The 21,570-nt window shown below is 43.3% G+C and overlaps 1 protein-coding gene across 1 annotated transcript in view; it reads left to right on the top strand.

Annotated features, from left to right (window-relative positions):
• PDGFC (platelet derived growth factor C) overlaps positions 1-21,570 on the top strand; it is a 2,060,917-nt gene that overhangs the window by 1,348,673 nt on the left and 690,674 nt on the right. Inside the window, exon 3 of the mRNA XM_044079820.1 lies at positions 20,453-20,633. Coding sequence (XP_043935755.1) covers positions 20,453-20,633 — 181 coding nt within the window. The remainder of the gene's footprint in view (positions 1-20,452; positions 20,634-21,570) is intronic.

Genomic DNA, 21,570 nt, shown 5'->3' with positions numbered 1-21,570 from the left:
GCATCTGACACAGCTGTACCAGAGATTTGCCAATGAGGACATCCCTTACGGTCACCTAGTGGGGGATGCTGGTTACGTACTGGAGCCGTGGCTGATGACACCCATCAGAAATGCACACACACCCAAACAAGAATGCCATAATGAGGCACATGCACAAACCAGAATCATAACAGAGCATGTGTTTGGGATGCTCAAGTCATGGTTCCAGTGCCTGGACACATCCAGTGGAGCCTTGCAGTACTCACTAGCTACATGTACCCAAATTGTTATCGTATGTGCCATACTTCACAATATGATCCTGTGGAAACAGCTGCAGCAGGAACAGCAAGGAGCAGGGCCACACAGCCCCCCCCCCCCACCAATGCCAAGGCCTGCACAGGCACAGAGTGACTCAGATGAGAAACAATCTGAGCCTGCCCCAGTAGGCAGATGTAGACATGCCCAGTATGCCATGGCCTTGGCAAAGAGGCAACATATAGCACGTACACTGACACAGTAGAGACCCAGGGAATGACACCACTCCCTGACTTGCACATACAGTAAAAGGGATGCCAAACATGACACTACCTGTTCTCAACCATGTATAGGGAGTATATTATGTGCATCCGACATAGGCAGCCCCCAGCACCATCCTCAATACTGGCACACCCACAAGGTAAGTCACTCCCCTTACCAATTGCTGATTGGAGTAGCATGTGTAGTTACTTGTATCTATGGTATGGATGTGAGCATGCAAGGGAATCGGGTGGCTGAATAGGATGCCAGCAGATAGTAGACACCTATAGTGGCAGCATAATATCTGTAACAAATACAGGTGTCACCAGAGTAGCCAGTACTACACATGTTGACAAAACCCACTGCAGGAAATGTGCTGGGCCACATGTGTGTCCATATGATACACACTTGCCAGTCAGGGAGGTTCACATACCCAACAACAGTCACAGCCAGCAGGACAGGTGTAGACAAACACATAAGGCCACTGAAGACACCTACAGGTAGCCTCTCCCCCAGGCCTACACAGACAGACCACATCAGTTCAGGCAGCGGGATGTTAGTTCTGAAGGGTATGAAGTCAGAAACTAATATGTAGGTCAATCAAAAGTAGGACCTGTAGTACACAGACATACCTCTTGTCAGCATGATAGGTTAGAAAACAGAATGAAATGGAGTACCAGTACAGTCATAGTAAATGTGTGCAAGTGTCAGGTGTGCACCCCCTCAATCCTGTGTAGCAATGTAGAAACAGTCAGGTCCCCCCATAGCCTATGTAGACATGTAGTAACAGTCAGGTGTGCCCCCCAAATCCTATGTAGACATGTAGTAACAGTCATTTGTGCCCCCAATCCTGTGTAGCAATACAGAAACAGTCAGGTGTGCCCCCTCATAGCCTATGTAGACAGTAGTAACAGTCAGGTGTGCCCCCCAATCCTACGTAGGCATGTAGAAATAGTCAGGTGTGCCCCCCAACCCTACGTAGACATGTAGGAATAGTCAGGTATGCCCCCCAATCCTATGTAGACATGTAGTAACAGTCAGGTATGCCCTACCCCCCAATCCTGTGTAGCAATGTAGAAACAGTCAGGTATGCCACCCCCATAGTCTATGTAGACAGTAGTAACAGCCAGGTGTGCCCCCCCCATTCTATGTAGACATATAATAACAGTGAGGTGTGCCTCCCATCCTGTGTAGAAATGTAGAAACAGTCAGGTGTACCCCCCAACTCTACTTAGAAATGTAGTAACAGTCAGGTGTGCCCCCCCTAATCCTATATAGAAATGTAGTAACAGTTTGGTGTGCCCCCCCCAATCCAATGTACACACATTGTAACAGTCAGGTGTGTCCCCCCAGTCCGATGTAGAAATGTAGTAACAGTCAGGTGTGCCCCCTCCAATCCTGTGTAGCAATGTAGAAACAGTCAGGTGTGCCCCCCATATCCTATGTAGACATGTAGTAACAGTCAGGTGTGTCCTCCCATCCTATGTAGAAATGTATTAACATGTATGTGTAGGTATAATACCAGTGGTGCACAGATGCCCAGAGGTGGCCAAGGTAGCAGGATAGATTGTAGCGTTTGTACAATATGCAGGTATGTGTGTGTCAGGTTGGTGTGTGTTTCATATTGTATGAGAGTGGTCAGTATGCATGTTGAGATATGACCTGGTGGCCATTGCCCACTACTGCTGATGACAGGGCCAAGTCCTCACAACTGCAGTGCCAAAGACAATTCCCACCAGTATAACACATGCTAGCAGTAAGCCATTGTAAATGTATGGTGGTAATATGTATCACTGTCTGAAATATTGACATGGCATGGCTGTTGGGCTAGATATACAAACAGCACACAGGGGAAAGTACCCCAGACATACAGTATATAATGTGTAACTGTGAAATGGACACACTCTTGGAATTGTACATACAGGTATGCATCACATTATCTGGGCCTGTAGTAGGGAATACTGGTGTAGGCTGCCCAAACACTTGCAGATCACAAAGGTGGTAGAACTGATGTACTGGGAAACAACTGATGTACCTGCACATGCCACCATAACTGGACTGCCCCATGCATATCTGTGTGTCAGATGGAAGTAGTGTGCATAGCACACATACACCCAGATCACCCAAACACCACCCACAGGTACCTCTCTGTTTGTATCCCTGCTGTTGGGAATGGGTACAATATGACCCCCACCTGTATATGGCAATAGTGACAGAATGCAGCATGAAGTGCATATGTTCCATGCAGGTGTGTTCCTTGCTGTAGGTAGCACCCTGCCAGCATCCATTCCACCTGACCAGTACTGATAGAAAGTATTGGCATGAACACCTAGCACACCTACCCTGTCACCCTAGGGGAATATACTGTATGGTGGTCTGGGACTGTAGGACTGACAGAATGCAATGGCCTTCCACAGCTGGCCCACATCACCACCAAATGGCCTACAGGCCTCTGTCAAAGGTCTGTGTCTCACACATACTGCCAATGCATGTTATGTCATGGACACCCACATAACAACGTAACACACTCCACATATGCCATATGCAAGGCCATGTGGACAAACCACAGTAACATGTCCACCATGCACCACTGCATGAACTGTGGACCAACACAGAAACACATCTGTGATGAGGTGATAACCTTAGGGGAAAGCATCAGAGATTGTATGCATAATGTATGGCAGAGGATAGAATAATGGGGGGGGGGGTGAGAGCAAGGGCAGCATGGAATGTGCATGGTCCGACACACAGCTGTGTGCACACACTATCCTTGACTGCAAACACATAAATGGGTGGCTACAAACCTGACCATATACCACAATAGGGGTAATGTCCTGACTCATGGCCCCTGCCTCTGGGTAACCTGTGTGAATCTTTACAGCTGTGAGGTATTGCCACAGCAAGTTAAGGCCATACTGTCATGCCGATGGATGTACAAGTATAGGATCCTCTGCCAGCACTGTACCAAGGTGCTGAACCGGATACACAGACCCAGCAACAAGTGTCTGCAGCTCCGCCTCCAGAATGGCATAACTTACCATGAATATGTAGGTGTCTGCCCAAAATACCAGACACAGCTGCATTCACCCTTGTTCCCCAGGACATCACTGTGAGCAAGAAAGTCCACCTGACAGTACTTGAGGACATAAACCATCACAGTGTATAACAGTACACATGTCTGAATATCTCTGCTAACATCAGTACCATGTAACAGAAGCAGCACAGACACAATCACCTACAGTACACACTATCCCTTGCACAGTTTGTCCCCATATTGCCAAATGATCTACGGATACCCTGCAAAAACAGTTTGCTACCTGTAGGTGTACAATACAAAGGTCTGCATTAGAGTACAAATGACCTGTAATGGATCCACACATTCAATAAAGAAGGGCATACTGGGCATGCTCACACAGTTTGAAGCCCATGTCTGCAAACAACAGTGGACCATACATATCTGACTGTTTTAGATGTTAGTGCATACACTCCTCAGTATGCACCAGTCATGCTTTGCACACACAGTGGATAGGAATACAGACATATATCTATGGACAACACACTATAATAAGCCAAATGTAGACATACATAGATGTGTGGAAGAGAGTGACTGTGACAAAGAGCCATCCATCATGAGACCTGTCCCACCCAGCTCACAGCCACATAGCTACAACCACATGATGTGTAAATGAACTCACTGTAGAAATTAGCCACTGGTATCCATCGGCATTACAGACTATGTGGTGCAAGTGTTAGCTGTGCAACATGACTGTACAAGGCAGTAGTCATCTAGCAGCTGTATACATGTACCTGCGGAATATAACCCTGCGTGTGTCTGCATGTGGTATGTCAACCTCTAGATGAATGGGTTATGGCCCATGCACACACACTGCCCTCCCCATAGCCCTACTATGACAAGCCTGCTGATGTCATCCACTTTGAAATACACTGGAGTAGCCCAGTAATCTCTGTGGCTCGTCCTAATACTGCATAATGCTGTAGTGTGATAAACTAGTTAGGTAGGAGTTCTAATCCCAGACATGGCAACTGTGTGTGTTTGTGTGTGTGTTTCTACATCTGTGTAGGGAGCAATGCTTTTTATGCTAGTCACTCTCACTACAATTCAAATGTCCTATTTTGGCAAGGCTGCTGATGCCATTCACTGTGAAATACACCTTTGGGAAAGGTGTAGCCCAGTAATCTCCATGGTGTGTCCTATAACTGCGTAATGCTGTAGTGTGATACCCTACTTAGGTAGATGTTCTAATCCCAGACATGGCAAAAGGTGTGTGTCTCTGTGTAAGGAGCATTGCTTTTTAGGCTAGTCATGCTCACTACAATTCAAATGCCCTACTTTGGCAAGGCTGCTGATGTCATTCACTGTGAAATACACCTTTGGGAAAGGTGTAGCCCAGTAATCTCCATTGTGCATCCTATAACTGTGTAATGCTGTAGTGTGATAACCTAGTTAGGTAGGAGTTCTAATCCCAGACATGGCAAGTGTGTGTGTGTGTGTGTGTGTGTGTGTGTGTGTGTGTGTGTGTGTGTGTGTGTCTGTGTAGGGAGCAATGCTTTTTAGCCTAGTCACACTCACTACAATTCAGATGTCCTACTTTGGCAAGGCTGCTGATGTCATTCACTGTGAAATACACCTTTGAGAAAAATGTAGCCCAGTAATCTCTGTGGTGTGTCCTATAACAGCGTAATGCTGTAGTGTGATATAGTACCCTGGTAGTGGTTTTCTTCCCACACATGGCAAGTGTGGATTTTTGTGTGTATGTTTCTATGTGTGTGTAGGAAGCAATGCTTTTTAGGCTAGTCACACTTACTACAGATCAAATATCCTACTTTGGCAAGGCAGCTGATGTCATTCACTGTGAAATGTACCTTTGGGGAAGGATTACACCATTAATCTCTGTGGCACGTCTTATAACTTCATAGTATTGCAGTGTAGTAAACTAGTTAGGTAGGAGTTCTAATCCCAGACATGGCAAGTGTGTGTGTGTGTGTGTGTGTGTGTGTGTGTGTGTGTGTGTGTGTGTGTGTGTGTGTGTGTGTGTGTCTGGGTTTGTCATTCATATCCTGTGTGGAGGTGGCTGTGAGTGTGTAACAATCGGACTCATTGTGGAGTGGGTTTTGCAAATATCTTATATGGTAGCCCTATTATTATTACAATGTCCACCGTACAAGGCTAACAGATGTAAAATAGTCGAGAGGCTGGGATGCCAATCCATACCCTTACATGTGACATCAAGGCCTGGCGAATAAAGTTAGCAACCCTTGTATTACACAGAGAACACTCTCAACCCATGTCTCATACACAAACACACTTGCCTGGGTAAAAGCCACCATGGTGGTAGTACACTGCATATTGCCCACAGATAGTAACCATGGTGTGATTGCAGCAGACTACAGAGGGCATGGCACCCTGTCCATCAGCACAATAGGCATGTACATGCAGACAGTGCACCTTCACTATGTTCCCCAATGGACACCTGCAACACCTGTGGTGCCATTAGGTGTGACCTACAAAGGACATACCATGCCTTAAACACATGCCCTGTATGGGCAAATGCCACTGACACCAGGGAATACCTGTATCATGCTATCAATGTAGGTGCAGGGCCAACCTGCTGTCCATTACCTGTTCCCGCCACATGAGGCCACATCTGATAACAATCTGTGTACACAACATAAGCCCGACACCTCAGGTACAGTTCCACATGTCACTGTGCATGCACATGAGACGTGTGCACATCCCAGACACCGTCCATGTCATAGACTAATGAACACATACATGGCAAGCAATGCACAGCAATGGCCACACACAATAGTTACCCAGATGACTGGATGGTGAATACAGTACCCACCTGTGTGGGCCAATCCAGACACTACACCCCTTGTCATGTGGCCTGATGCCAAGGTGTACCCATCACACAGCCTTGTATAGCCTTCTGACACAGTCAACCACTACACACCCATGAAGCAATGCACGCATGCATGTCAGTACTGGCAACCTGTGTCTGTGTGTGTGGTGTATGATGCCTCTGACCACATTCACACTTACTACATCCCCTATTGACATACTGAAGCAAGCAGTACTTCCCCAATGCATCTGTAGTGCTGCATACGTGGGTTGTAGGTGACCTCTCTGCTGAATGCGATATTAAGGGTGTACCTGGTGTCTACCTTCCCTCTCAATGCCTGTTCCATGCTACAGACCATATTATACTATCAGCTGTCCTGTGATTACATATATGACAAGTATCCCTGGTGTGTACTGTGGCAGTCCATGTCCATGTACTGTATGATCCCAAAGGGAGGTACTGCTGTATGAACACCCCACAATCACACATGTGCATACATGGCCAGCCACACTAACACACACACATGTACAGACGCATCCTACATGCATCAGCCTCCCTCCACTTCACCATAGTGACCCTACAGTCAAACTAACTACCCACCAGGATGCACACACACACACATACAGGTGAGGTTGCACAATGATAGTACACACAGTCCTCCTATTACCCATCTGTCAACATGCATAACATATGGTAGCCAACAGCATGCAGTGCAGCTATAGTCAGTCCATGCATGCAACAGTATACATGTGCGTGATGCATGTGCTGTGTCACTAGGTTATGCCCCTTCCCCTGGATACCACTGCACCCATGTACACAGTATTGCTGTGCACCTGTTTTGCACCCTGTCATGTACTGTGCAACACACCTCACAGGTGTTCAGCCCATTGCTGAATGTGTACTACTGTGTCAGTTATGTCAGCTTTAATGCTCACAGCCCTTATGATTTCCAGCAACACATACCTGGGATGAGATGTGGACAGATGTCATTTATGAATGCCTGATATCTGATTTACAGCTCTCAACATCGGGGGACCATGTATGACCAATCCAATACTCTTACACTGACAACCATCAGAGTATACCTTGGCTATGGGGGGTGTACACACCCTTATTGATATGACGCACCCATCCTTGATCTGCCATGGGACCACATCACCGCATATCATCACAGTACATGAGCCCGGTATGTGACATATGTCCTGTACTTTCACATGCAGTGTCTACGGAATGTGTTAGGTGTACAGATGCTGACCGTGATGCATACACACAATGTGGGCATATGTGTGCACACCCTTATCATGATGGTTCATCGCACCTCTTGTTGTGTGTACTACAGCAGTAACTACTCCTGGCAGGGGTACACAAGTGTGGGGTATCTGCATTTGCCAGTGTATGTTCAGTCTGCCCTACACATGTCCTCCTAATTTGCATGATTGCAAGGTCTACTCATGTGCATGTCCCTTGGTGTTCACACACTGCCATCACTATTGCTGTGGGGATAGGGTTACATCTGCCACAGGTCCTGAACCTGACTATGTGCAGATACAGCCATTCTTAGCAACCTTAGGATCCCTGCTGCAGCACATTCATGTGTCATGCTGACATCAATTCCTTCAGCCTTTTTGCAGATGTATGACAAGTAAGCCCTACATATGTGTGTCACTTTGCAGTGTCCCATACACTGAACACCACATGTTACATACTTAGTCCCAGCTGATAATGTGAACCACTGTAATGCCTTATGCCATAGTGTATCTCTGCAGCAGTTGCCATTGTCCTACAGGTATATACACTGGTGTTGCACTATATATGGGTGTTGTTCCATACATGTCCCTACTGTAGGCCTTGTCTCCCACCATTATGTTACTCCCTGTGGACACATTCCGGAATGACAGGAAGTTAGTTATCATGCAGGTGTCTGACATACTCTTCCAGTACCCCATCATGGTCACCCCTGTGATGCCGTGTATTTCACAGCAACAATACCTGCACATGTACAGCATGCATTCTGGGTAGGTGTGCTAGATGTGTGCATGGAATATACCATCGCTATTACATGCCTGGTGTATTGGCAACTATCTAGATAAACCATACTCACCAGCTACAGGCTGCTGCCTTGGTGGTATCCTGGAAGGACCTACATAAGAGGGTGAGAAAGACAAAGTCAGTGGCCAAACCTGTGGCATTGCTACAGGGTGGGTGCAGTATTACAATATATCAACAGTACATTTCCACAGTACTACCACATATGGACATCTGTTTATCACTACTATGCAGCAACAAAATATATCTATGACATGTCAGATATGCATGATCTACCTGTACCAATGTGGATGTATAGGCAGCAGTGGTCTACTGATGTGCCCTATGGCCTTACCTGCACACTCCTCTGCTGGTGTGTGGGTGCACCCATCTCCACAAAGGTGTCCGGCAGTTGGTGGCTGGCTGGATGGGCAGGTGCCACAAGGCTGGCCAGGAGCTCCTCCACACGTGTCGGCGGGATGGATGGCATGGCCCCCCCTGTGGCGAGGTGATACCCCAGACTGCAACAGCATGCTGACGAACATTGTGAAGCAGGTCAGAACAATGATGCCAGACCTGCTCATAACTGCTGTTGTGCAGTCTGACATCATTGACCCTGTGGACTAGATCGTTCCACAGGGCGGTCCACTCTTGCTGATCATGGGCAGCCCTGCCAAACAAGATTGCATAGTGCTGTATGAGTCCATTCAGCAGGATTTCATTTTCAACTGCTGTGTAGGCTGGCAGCCTTCCATGAGACATGGTGCCTGAAAGACATAAAGATGGACACATCTGAAGAAGGTTGATAAACCGAAAGCGCTCATCTCTCGTTTTTGCGTTACAATGCTAACTTTCAAATGGTTAGGTTGCAGCTTTTATTTTGTTTTTTGTTTTAAATCATTTTAATAAAAGTTGTTTTAAAGAAGAAACAAGGAGAAGTGTCTTAACAAGAATTTTAACAGCAGTAGCCAAGGAGAAAAGCACCATTCTTTGAAAACATAAAGATGGACACAGGTGTGAGCAAGTCATGCAGCAAGGTTACTACAGTTCTTAATATACATCACTGTCACCCACCCCACCATATCAGCGACAACAAACTGTACACACAACTCAATAGGTATGGCTACAGCATACTAAACAGTGGGGCAGATATTTTACTATACCATGCTTTGTGCAATGTGTTTGTAGCCATGTTCCCTGTGTGGACACTATCATTGCTGGCCTGTTACAGACTATTTACCTGCATGCCTTTGTCAGGGCCACAATGGTTCCATATATGCCTGTGGTATGCTTGCTATGTGTTTGCTGCACATCTGACATTCTGTGTTATTGCAGCTATCTATGAATGCTGTTGGACATGTTCTGGGATTGTGTAGACTATTACTACCGACATATGTTCTTTAACAGTTACACAGTAGGATGTATATGTACTATTGGCCAGCAGAACCACCTCTCAAAACTCATCTACCCATGTTACCAGGCCACATTACATATGTGACCCACCCTGGGGCCTCCTCATGTACTGATCCAGCAATACCATCAGGTGGAACCAACCCACGGGATGTTGTCCCCCCCCCCAGGGGCACACACAGACATGTTCCTCTCCCCTGAGGTCAGGTCCAGGGTCTGTTGCACAACGGGGTCCACAGACACATGTGGGATGTGCTACATCACCTTGAGGCAACCAGTACACATTCACAGGGCCCACATGCTCCTCCTGCTCAGCCTCCAGGCTAGGCACCTTCACGATGTAAACTACTGTTGTGAGTAGTAGTTGATGGGAGGCTTGTTCCCATTGTGTGCATATTGGGGCCCATGGGGCATCCACATCACAGACCACACATACCATCCAGGGTGTTTACCCACCATGTGTTACCTACCACCCCTGTAGGCTGTTGTCTATATCTACCAACCCTGACCACCTCCACAACTATACCTGCCATGCTTCCCCATATTCCCATTCCATACTTCACAGACAAGGGCAATGTGGTCCCAACAAGGGGTTCACATGTGACATACCCATCCATGTTGCACACACTGACAGCTGTAGATATGTGTGCTGTTTCCTCACACATAGCATGCAACACTGTGGTAGTAATATAGGGGACATGCATTTACATACATATATGTTTGTGCGTGTGTTTGTATATATGTAGACATGTGCATATAGGTATATATCTAGATATGTGTAGATATATGTGATGTATATATGTGGTCATATATATGTCTTCACATGGGTATCTGTATATTTGTAGACATACATGTTTATATACATATATATATATATATATATATATATATATATATATATATATATATATATATATATGTACACATATGCATACCTATATGTGGGGTACACTCAGACATCAGGTCCACAATTTCACAACACCTTCCTGCACAGCTGCACTGTTCTGCCTTGCTACAACACAGACAGGTGCCACATATGGACACAGCCTGACATTAGGAGGGCATATGTAGGCCCAGATTGCAGGTAACCCTATTACACACCTATGGCATTCCTGCATGCTACAATACAGGTTAACGTGAGTATCCTGCAAGAGGTGGGCTGTGGAAACCATGTGTCCATCATAATGGCATTACTTCCACCACCAGCTATTGGCCGCGTAATATACATACTTCCCATTACACAACATACACTATGATGGCTTACATCTTAGTCAGTGCTGCTCTGCATGGTTGATGGGTATGGCCCACTACCCACAGGGACGGACTCCATTGTCCTTAGCAGTTGTTCAGCTGAATATCATTACAACAGCAGCACCTGAATGTACATATAAATCATTCCACATCATCTATCCCATTGTTATGGATCAAGTACTACAGTCAATTACATACATATATACTTCACATACCTCTTCTGAGAATGCAGATGCTTCTGGATGGTTTGTTTTTTTATTTCTATGCCTTACGTGGACACTCTCTCTCTCTCTGTCTCTCACTCTCAGTCTGTCTCCAGTAAATAGAATGAGCTGCTTTGCATAGATTGCAGCATGGAATTTGCGGGTGATGCACATGATCAGGTGATGGCCTCTGCACCAATCAGTGTCCTCCACTTGCTACCTGCAGCAGCATGCTGTGTAGCACTTCCAATTACCACTGTCATGGCAACCAACTACTATAAATCCCTACATCTTGTGGGCATGGTCCCTTTACCTTTCCTGTATGATGGACATCCTTCCTGCGTGTGGGCAGCAGTGTTACAGACAGCAGGTAGCAATACATCTTACATGAGAACCTGCACACTCAGGCCAGATACCTATTTGTAGGAGGTTCCAGTACTACAGACAGAGTGTCAGTAGTGTTGTTGTATGCATTGTATAGCAACTGTGTTACAGGGTTTGTGTGTACACACTAGTTTAACTTGGAATGCAGTCTGTTTGTATAGCTGTCAACTGTGGGCCTATCCTCTTGATGGCCATAGGTGTGCCTATTATGTTTTATTTGTCCACCACACAGGTCTAGTGTCAACTATATCACTGGGAGTGTGTCTGTTGACTGCTATCAGTACATGGCTGCATCCATTTCTGTTTCTAACTTCATATTCCTGACTAAGGGTATGTTGCAGACTATCATGTAACACCAGCGACTTGCTTAGTGTATGACAACAGTTTTACACATATGGGCCTGTGTTCCAGCCTCTGTCCTCCACCCACATACCAGGCTTTGTACATGTGACATGCTGTCAGGGGTTGTTATCTAGTGGGCTGTGAGTATGTCATGCTGCCATTCCTGCCGTCAGTCCACTGCTGTTGTGGCCCCCCACACATATTGTGGGGTTCGGTCCATATATGTGTGGGGTTCATCTGCACAATACATGTGTGCCCTTATGCACTCCAGAGGCCAGTGTATGTAACAGTGGTATGTGGCCCTGTATTATTGAGTCTAGAGGGGGATGCATCATAACTAACCTAGGCTGTTACAACATGTGGGGGTATCAGGAGTAAGCTGCCTTAAGGTATCTGGATGTACATTACCATACAATTCACCTTGGGTAAATGCAGGCCTACTGCCTCCTGCCATGCAGACTGTTCTGTTTGTCAGTGTGATTGTGAAGGTGTCAGTTATGCCTTGTTATGTGACAGATACAGCCCATTCTGTCAATTGAGGTCTTTACCCCCCAGGGATTGTGTACAGAGTGTAGATAGAGGCTGCTGGACTATACATCTGCATTACTTGCTGTTGATTGTTTTGTATCCTGTGGCCCAGTCTGTCTTTACTATTGTACTACTTGAAGGCCTCGGCCTAGACAGCAACATATGTAAACCTTTCCAGACTACTTTGTTAGTATAACTGTTTCACAGTTGCATTCCTCTGTTTATAAGGATGTCAGTCTAAACAGCTATATGACATGGCATAAACAACTGTAATAGTACACAAATAAAGCTTTCCCTTGTATGCAAACCTGTGTGTGGTGTTATATCCTTTGACCTCTCTGTGGATATATGTTGCAGGCAACAATTATCATTTGTATGGGTGGCTCATACAGTGTCCAGTTGGTAAGGTGGTAACTGTAGGCATAGTGGCTGTTCCGTATTGTATGCACCTTCTACATATGTATCTTCCTGTGTGTGTATGTATAGTTACATATATATCTATATATATGTGTGTGTATATATATATATATATATATATATATATATATATATATATATATATATATATGTGTGTGTATATCTGTATCTGCATATATATGTCTGTGTATATGTATCCTAGGGATGTTGATTACTTCCATATTGTACATTCCCTATGGTAGCCAGACTGTACTGCATGATATGTTACAGATACCAGCCTGACATCATACAGGTGGGATGGAGTACTGTTAATATCTTGTACCCATGTTGTGTCAGGTCCTGGTTATGGGACCTGCAACAGTTGATAGTGTATTGCAGGGTAGACATGTTTGGTTGTGGGGGGGGTGGAATACCTATTCGTATAAGATGTATGTTGTTTGGTCCCCCTAAACCCCATTAACGGTGCATGTGGACATATACATTTTTGTTATGTTCCCATTTTTATCTACAGATGTATGTCTGTATATACCTATATATATATATATATATATATATATATATATATATATATATATATATATATATATACATACATATAGATGTAGACATATATATCTATAGACATATGCATATGTATGTATATATGTTTATATTTCTATATATATCTCTATATCTACATATATAGATATGTATATATCTATTTAGATGTAAATATATGTATACACACACACACACACATACATCTACATGTTTAAATACATTTCTTGTACTGTTGAATGACTGGGCTGGATGATATGTTTTTGAAAACATCAGAGTTATGTGTATCTGATATGGCTTAGTGGTAAATCACTTTGACTATGGTGTACAGGGTCCTGGGTTTGACCCTGCCAGAGGCTGTTTATTTTGTTGCTGGTTAGAACATGGGCCATTGGATACAGAGTGATTAAGGCATTTTTAAGCATTTGTAAGCGGGTTTGCGCAGGTGTGTGTGGAGGTACGCACTGCTAATTTCGGTTTACAGTTTATTATACCCGGCTACTAAATTGCTTAACCTGTGTAAGCATTACTTACCCCCACGCAAACAGGCTTACACCCGCTTACTGCTGCTTAAAAGTGCTTACTCCCACTTACCGCCCACGCTCATTTCTTTAAAAGAAAAGAAAAAAGGGTTGATAGAAAAGTGATGAAAAAGGGGCACAAAGAGGGAAAGACACTAGGGAAAATAGCTAGGGATGTGCAGGAAGGGTGTAGGGAAGGGCCAAAGCTGCCCGTTTCTTGTACAGCAATAGCTGTGCATTTACACTGAATTTGGAGGTAGGTTTGGACACTCAAACCCCTGAGAGAGGGGTGAGGACAACAATAATATGTTGCAATGCTAATTAGACCAGATTACATGTGTCCAGTGGACACATGTGCGAAATTGACAGCTATGTATGGGGCGATATTTTTTTTTTTGGGAACAGATTGCCCTTTTTTTTCAGATGAGAGTGGGATGTTGGGAAGGGATAGTATGTATATTTGGGGAGGTAGGTTGGGTAGGTTAACAGACAAGACAAACAAGACACACATAGGGGCAGTATATGACACATGTTGGGGGTAAACACTTGGATGTGGAGGGTGTTGGGAAATCGGAAGCCCATGAGCTCCCTAGTGGAAACAGTGGGACTGATATCCCCACCCATGGGCAGTCACCACTGCACCTTCACAACCCCGAAGGTGGCTGTGCTGAGGGTTGAGTCAGAGAGCCAGGCTGACCCTCTAGTCATGACATGCAGCTGTCGAGAAGATCTCCAAACTGCTGATCGAGCTCTCTATGCACCATGACCCAAACCTGGCGATGGGTGCCAGCTTTCTGTCCGTGCCCCCTCCGGGGGGGGTGAACCCCATCCCCTGAGGTGGTTCCACCGAAAGGTGGTGCAGCACCAATGGACGAGGAGGTCCCGGGTTGGGCCCCAGATGTGCTGGCGCCCAGTGCCATGCCCAGTTGAGGTGGGACAGGTGGATCCGCTGGGACCTGCATTCTCATACGTGCTATGGTGTTTATGGTATATCAACATATGTGGGTTAGTAATAGTCAACACATTCCAGGGTTAGGTATAACAGCATGCATAGATATTCTCATTAACCCAGACACCAGATACAGAACAGTTGCATAGCAAATGGAACACATGCCTATATGGGACTACAGTGGTAATAACAACAGCACGCAGGTACATTGATGGTTCCATGCCACCAGTGTTGGAGTATTTCAACATAGCACATGCATAGAACCTGATTTAAATAATTATCAAACAATAGGACATATGTCCCAACATAACAGTGAAGTCATCACATACCAGTTGAGGTGGGTATTTAGTTTATTATTGGAGATATGGTGGGGGGAAATAAATATTTCAATTAACAACTCATTTAGTCCTATAGTCCACATTGCTCTCCTAGTCATTGCTGTTATCTGTACCTTACAAGTCTCACTACACTACCCTATAGCCTTAATTTGGACAGTGATGTGGCTGCCATCATCTTTATATATGAACTGGTTTTACCTGCAGTATACACCTCTTACCTGGTATACCTGTGGAAGAAATGTTTGTTAACACTAACTGTTTCTACACATACTCCCAGATTCCAGGTTGATGGTATGCACGTACCTGTCCATCTCTCTTTGCACAGACTTTGGCCATGTCTGACCACATGCAGGTGAACCGGGGCATATGTAGACTATTGCCCTCTTCAACCTTTAGCGACTTACAATACTCTTATACAGGATTTCCTAGACAGTTATATTATGTAGAACAGTGTGGGTGACAGTGATCAGTGATACCTTATTATTCAGAGCAATGGCAACACTCATAATTCCATACAATACCAGACTAAACAGTACCAGTACAGGGTAACAAGTTTTTATTTCTCGGCACACTATTCATGCCCAACATACCTGTGGGAGCAATGTTTGCTAGCACTACCTGAATGTTGCCACACAAAGTACCAGATTTCACATTATTATTATGCACATACATCTCAATCTGTTACTGTACACACTCTGGTCACAGCTTGACAGTATGGGGGTGTAGATAGGACATACTTGGCTTATTACATTCATAACAGTTTCGGGAGTTGCTAGAGTGACAAGTTTGTTCTCATAGATGTGTGACAATCAGTTGTATTTCCTGTTTGCTGCCTAAACCTCTGGGATCATCCCGCTGACTTCCTAGGGGGGGCAGGGTGACAGGCAGCAGATATGGGCCCATATACTGAACATTCTGGACTTATCTGTACAGTTGTGGTGTATGAGTTTGTATACAGCCTACTTCCACTCCCAGGATTCAGACCATGGCTGTGTCTGCTAAAACTAAAACACTGTCCATCACAGTTGCGTGTGCTGTAATAGATATCGCTGTATATCTCCTATCTGCTTTCTGTCTTATAATTCTCCTGTGGTTTTACATTCTGACATTGTATTACAACACTCTTATACAGGATTTCCTAGACAGTTATATTATGTAGCACAGTGTGGGTGACAGTGATGAGTAATACCTTATGATTCAGAGCAACTGCATCAGTCACAATGCCATACAATACCAAAGTATACAGTACCAGTACAGGGTATCATTTTTTTATTTCTGGACAGTGTTCATATCTGAAAGACCTGTGGGAGCAGTGTTTGTTAGCACTACCTGAATGTTGCCACACACAGTACCAGATTCCACATTACTGTTATGCATGTACATCTCACTCTGTTACTGTACACACTCTGGTCACAGCCTGACAACATGGTGTGTAAATGGGACATATTTGGCTTATTACTCACCTAAGATTTTGGGGAGTTGCTAGTGTGCCAGCTTTGTTCTCATAGATGTGTGACAATCAGTTGTATTTCCTGTTTGCTGCCTATACGTCTGGGATCATCCCACTTATTTCTCAGGGGGACAGGGTGACAGTCAGCAGATATGGGCCAATTTACTGGACATTCTGGACATGTCTGTACAGTTGTGGGGTATTATTCTGCATGCAGACTGCTATCACTCCCAGGATTTGAACCGTGGCTGTGTGTGCTAAAAATAGAATAGTTCACATCTCATTTGCATCTGCTATTTGGATTTTGTTGTCTGTCTTTTCACTGTTTTCTGTCTATGTGTCTCTCAGTTGTACTAAATGACTTCTGGGGATTACACCAGTTATATACAGACATTCCTACACATTTTATTTATGTTGCACAGTGTGGGTAACAGTGCTTAATACAACAGTACTATTAAGTGTTTGCAAATCTACATTACATTTCCATATGATACCAGAGTATACACATGCAGTCCAGCAGTTAGACCTTTACTGTCAGGCTATTATGCTTTTATTTACATACAGACTATATGAGACTCTTCCTGCCATATTCTCCGGTGTATGCTGTATTAGCCTTAAACAATACAGGTTTTATAATGTCAATTACCTTACTAATGCTTTTAGATTTATTTCCTATGACAGTACATACAAGAGTATTACTGACCTGCCTCACATCGCAAGCTCTGCAGGCGACAGCCATTGGCCTTCTGGTTCGCGGCCTGCTCACTTGCTGCTGTGAAGGACATAAGAGGAATATTTAGCCATACCTATTCATAATATACATGAGCTGGCAATTATTACACACATAGTGGAGTGATACTTACACACAGCTGGGACAGCCCCTGCCATCCTAGCCTCTTGGATCCACTGATCCAAGAGATCCCCCTTACACCTCTTCAGGTCGGCATAGTGATGCCTGACCTGCTCACCGGTTCAGGGTATGCCAGTGGCACTGGTGAGGTCACGGGCGAGATTGTCCCAGGCTTCCGCCTTATATTGGGAACCCTGGTACTGGTCCTGCAGCGGTCTCTAATCATGGTCTATGACAAGGAGTCCTGCCATGACTCTGGACTCCTGGATGCCCCAGCGCTGCACCCGGAAGTGCACTCCCTCTCCCCTTTCTGCCATGGTGCCTGCAAGGGGAAGCTACAACCAGTTATGAGATGTATTCCCACCTGTTGGGTTTAAGTAGGGCCAAATTCCTACAGTTTGCCATGATTGGCCGGTTTTGAAAAGGCTAAGATATGGGTAAACCTGCTTACCTAAGGTTGGCATTGTTTAAAGGGGTGTATCACTGGGCACATTGAGTTAGCTGGCCTACACATTGCTTACATCAAATAAGCTGGCCTGTGCAATGCTTAGCATTGCTTATTATTTAATTTGCATTATATTTGTTTTTTTGACATTGATTTATTATTCATTATATCATATATATATATATATATATATATATATATATATATATATGTCTGGTATCCATGATTCATGTGTACGTACACTGTATGGGGTCTTTGTGCTTAACTGGGGACTTCAACACTCTATTACAATTACACCTCACATTTGGGCTTACTGCTGTACTCCAGTTCACGTATTTATGTTACTTAGTGGGTTATGGAACGTATAACGTATACTGATTCGTTTCACATGTTCAGTTTGATTTTACTACAGTAAGGATTTCTTTGGTGATACCTCATTCTTATGTACTGCTGTGATGGTGGTTAAATACTGTGACTACAGTGTATTGGGTCCTGGATTCAAGACCTGCAAGGCTGTTTATTTTGTTGCTGGGCAGAACAAGGGCCATTGGATACAGAGTGATTAAGGCACTTTTAAGCAGTTGTAAGCAGGTTTGCCTGGGCTTGCATGAGGGTAAGCACTGCTATCCTCTGGTTAATGATGCTTATAGAGTGTTAGATTCAATATTGCTTAATCTGTGTGCACATTGCTTACCCCCATGCAAATAGGCTTAAAACCACTTATTAGTGCTTACATATGCTTACTACTGCTTAGTAGTGCTTACACTTGCTTACTAGTGCTTACTCCTGCTTACAGCTGTACTGATTTAGACAGTAATTTCTAATGGTTCTTGGGAAGGTGGGGGATTTGGAAGCTGTATGGAGTTAACATTCATTACACATTTTACCTTCCATTTGTATTCATGATTCCTGTGTACATATACTGTATGGGGCACATGTGATTATCTGTGGACTTTGCAACATTATGACACTGACACCTCACATCTGCATTTAACGCAGTAGTCCAGTTCACAAATATATCTTATTTAGTAGGTTATGCAACTAAAATATTGGTCATAACGTGATTTGACATGGAAAATGGAATGTGCTATAGTGGGAGTCGAATCGGGAATGCCTGCTTGTAAGGCGAATGTTCTGCCCACTACACTATTGCTACACTGCTTCATTTGCATATGTCTTCCTTGTTATCCTCTTCAGCCATTTAAGCTGCATTAACCGTATTTAAGTGATGGGCAAACCTGCACACCTACAGTTATATTTAATCGGATTCATAAAAAAATGGTATGTTTATTTTGTTTGTATTTACTATTGCTGTTGTACACATGGGGGGATGTTGCTGGAGGTATGTGGACACCTATGAGTGGTCTCGCTCATTCGTTTGGCCTTTCTGCTATTCTTCATTGTGGGAGTGTGTATATTCTGACAGCTCTGCTCTCAGACACGCCCCCTGCACTCTTACATGCTCCTTGTAAGATTTGGAGCTCAGGCAGCGTGCCTTCATTAATATGCATGGCGCGCTGCCCTCCTGCTCCTAAACGGCCACTTCCATGCAGGGCTAAGCTAGTCCTGCATGGAAGATTAGTAAATCCAGGGGGTTATTTGTATAAGAAATAAGTGAAAATAATAATCTAAATGCTCAGTCAGTCATTTAATATCACAAATACACAGCAACAGAGTGTGTTCCTGTCATAACGGTGGGGAATACGGTGGTGTACACAGTGTTCCCAAGTTAGGGAACAGTATGCCCAGGGCTTAAATGTGACTTACTGTTTGTTTCTACCACACTACAAATGATAAACATAAAAGTTCCAAATTCATGGGATTTCAGTATGAATAAACTAAATTATGTACATGTTCCCTGTTTATGATGTAGCATTGTACCACTGGGTAAAAATGTTTCATATGATACTAGCAAAGCAGGAATAACTTTTCTTACATCAAAAACTAGAAAAAACAAACATGAATATTTTGTATGATTTCTGCAAATTTTTTACTAGAAGTTAAAGTAATGTCTGTCATGATAACATATCTAAGTTGGAGAAACAGATAAGACAGAAATATATGCAGTCTGTCACTCATTTCTTGATATTCAAAGAACTTATCTCTAATTTTGTTTTAATCTGTGTATTTTTTCTTTTCTTTTCTCAGATAAGTAGCTTTCTTCTGTTTCTATTATTTTCTTTGTTTATGAATTAATTCACTTCTATAGAATCCATATTCTTATTTGTAGGTTATTTATATAGTCTCATTTGTAGGTTATTTAAACAAATTAAGATTTGCAATATTCATTATCTATGTCTTTTAATATCGCTTCTACTTGCTGTACACCAAATTACATTTGTTTTGTATTTGTTGATAAACTCTAAAATGTAATTTAATTGAAAAAAAGATAATTTAAGGACTGAAGATCATAATATGAAATTTATTTATTTCTCTTCTTCAGGTATGACTATGTAGAGATTGAAGAACCAATGGATGGGACTATTTTAGGACGGTGGTGTGGGTCTAAAACAGTACCAGGAAAGCAGATTTCTAAGAGAAATAAGATCAGGATACGCTTTGTATCAGATGAGTACTTTTCTTCTGAACCTGGATTCTGTATCATGTATACCATTATTGCACCAGTAAGTAAAAATGAAACAAATTTGTTAAGTTGTTTAATTCTTAAATGCAAATTAATCTAGAAAATGAATGGATAATTACGTAGTTAATTACATAATTTGTTATACTGCAGATCATATCTTTTCAAAGTTTACTCTGTCTTGCTCTAACTAGAGACAGTGTATCTTCTCCAACTAGACAAGATTTATTAGATGAGCATCTTAAAGTCTATTATATCTCTGTAGAGGTACGCTATATTGCTCGGCAGTTATCGGCTGAATGAATGATCTGGAAATTCTGGCGTGAGTTCTACCATGTGTGATAGAATTCTTCTTTGCCTTCAGATGTTTGGAAGAGATTTATTGCTCAGTTTGCTTTTAAACATTGTGTTTAATAAAACCTGGTTAGCCAGAGGGCTTATTCCTTTTGTGACCAGGATGCTAGTAGGAAGTGGTAATATAGTACAAGAGGATAGTGTTTTTTGTGAATAATTACTTGAGCATTAGGAATGTAGTTACTAAACAGTCGCACACATCATGGGAGATAATGGTAGTATTTTGGAACAGGTAACAGTAATAATGCAAGTTTAATAGCAGAAGGAAAATGGCATTTTATATTTGATTTTTTTTAAATTTCTCCAAGTCTTTTGCATTTCTAATAGCATGATAGGAATGGACCCGATTCCTAAGTTAAAGTACAATTAAATTTCATAAATTAGTATTGTTTTAATCTTTGATGTTAGCCAGAAGTGCTCTTCTCAGCACAAGCAATGTGCCCAGTAATGCCTCCTTCTACAGTTCATATGGAGTTATATGTATTTCTAACATATGTAAGTACGATTGTAAATTCTTTTTTATAAGACCTGTTGCTCCTGCTACTATTGGAACTTTCTAGGTATCCTTCTTCCATGTTGCCCTTTTAAACATTGTGTTTCTGCCTGCAAATCCTGGTATTTTAATA

This window comes from Protopterus annectens, chromosome 8.part0 (assembly GCF_019279795.1).
Source record: "Protopterus annectens isolate FY-2018-M chromosome 8.part0, PAN1.0, whole genome shotgun sequence".
NCBI lineage: Eukaryota > Metazoa > Chordata > Ceratodontiformes > Protopteridae > Protopterus > Protopterus annectens.
Note: the sequence above shows the minus strand (reverse complement) of the source record. Positions and strands in the feature narration are given on the sequence as shown.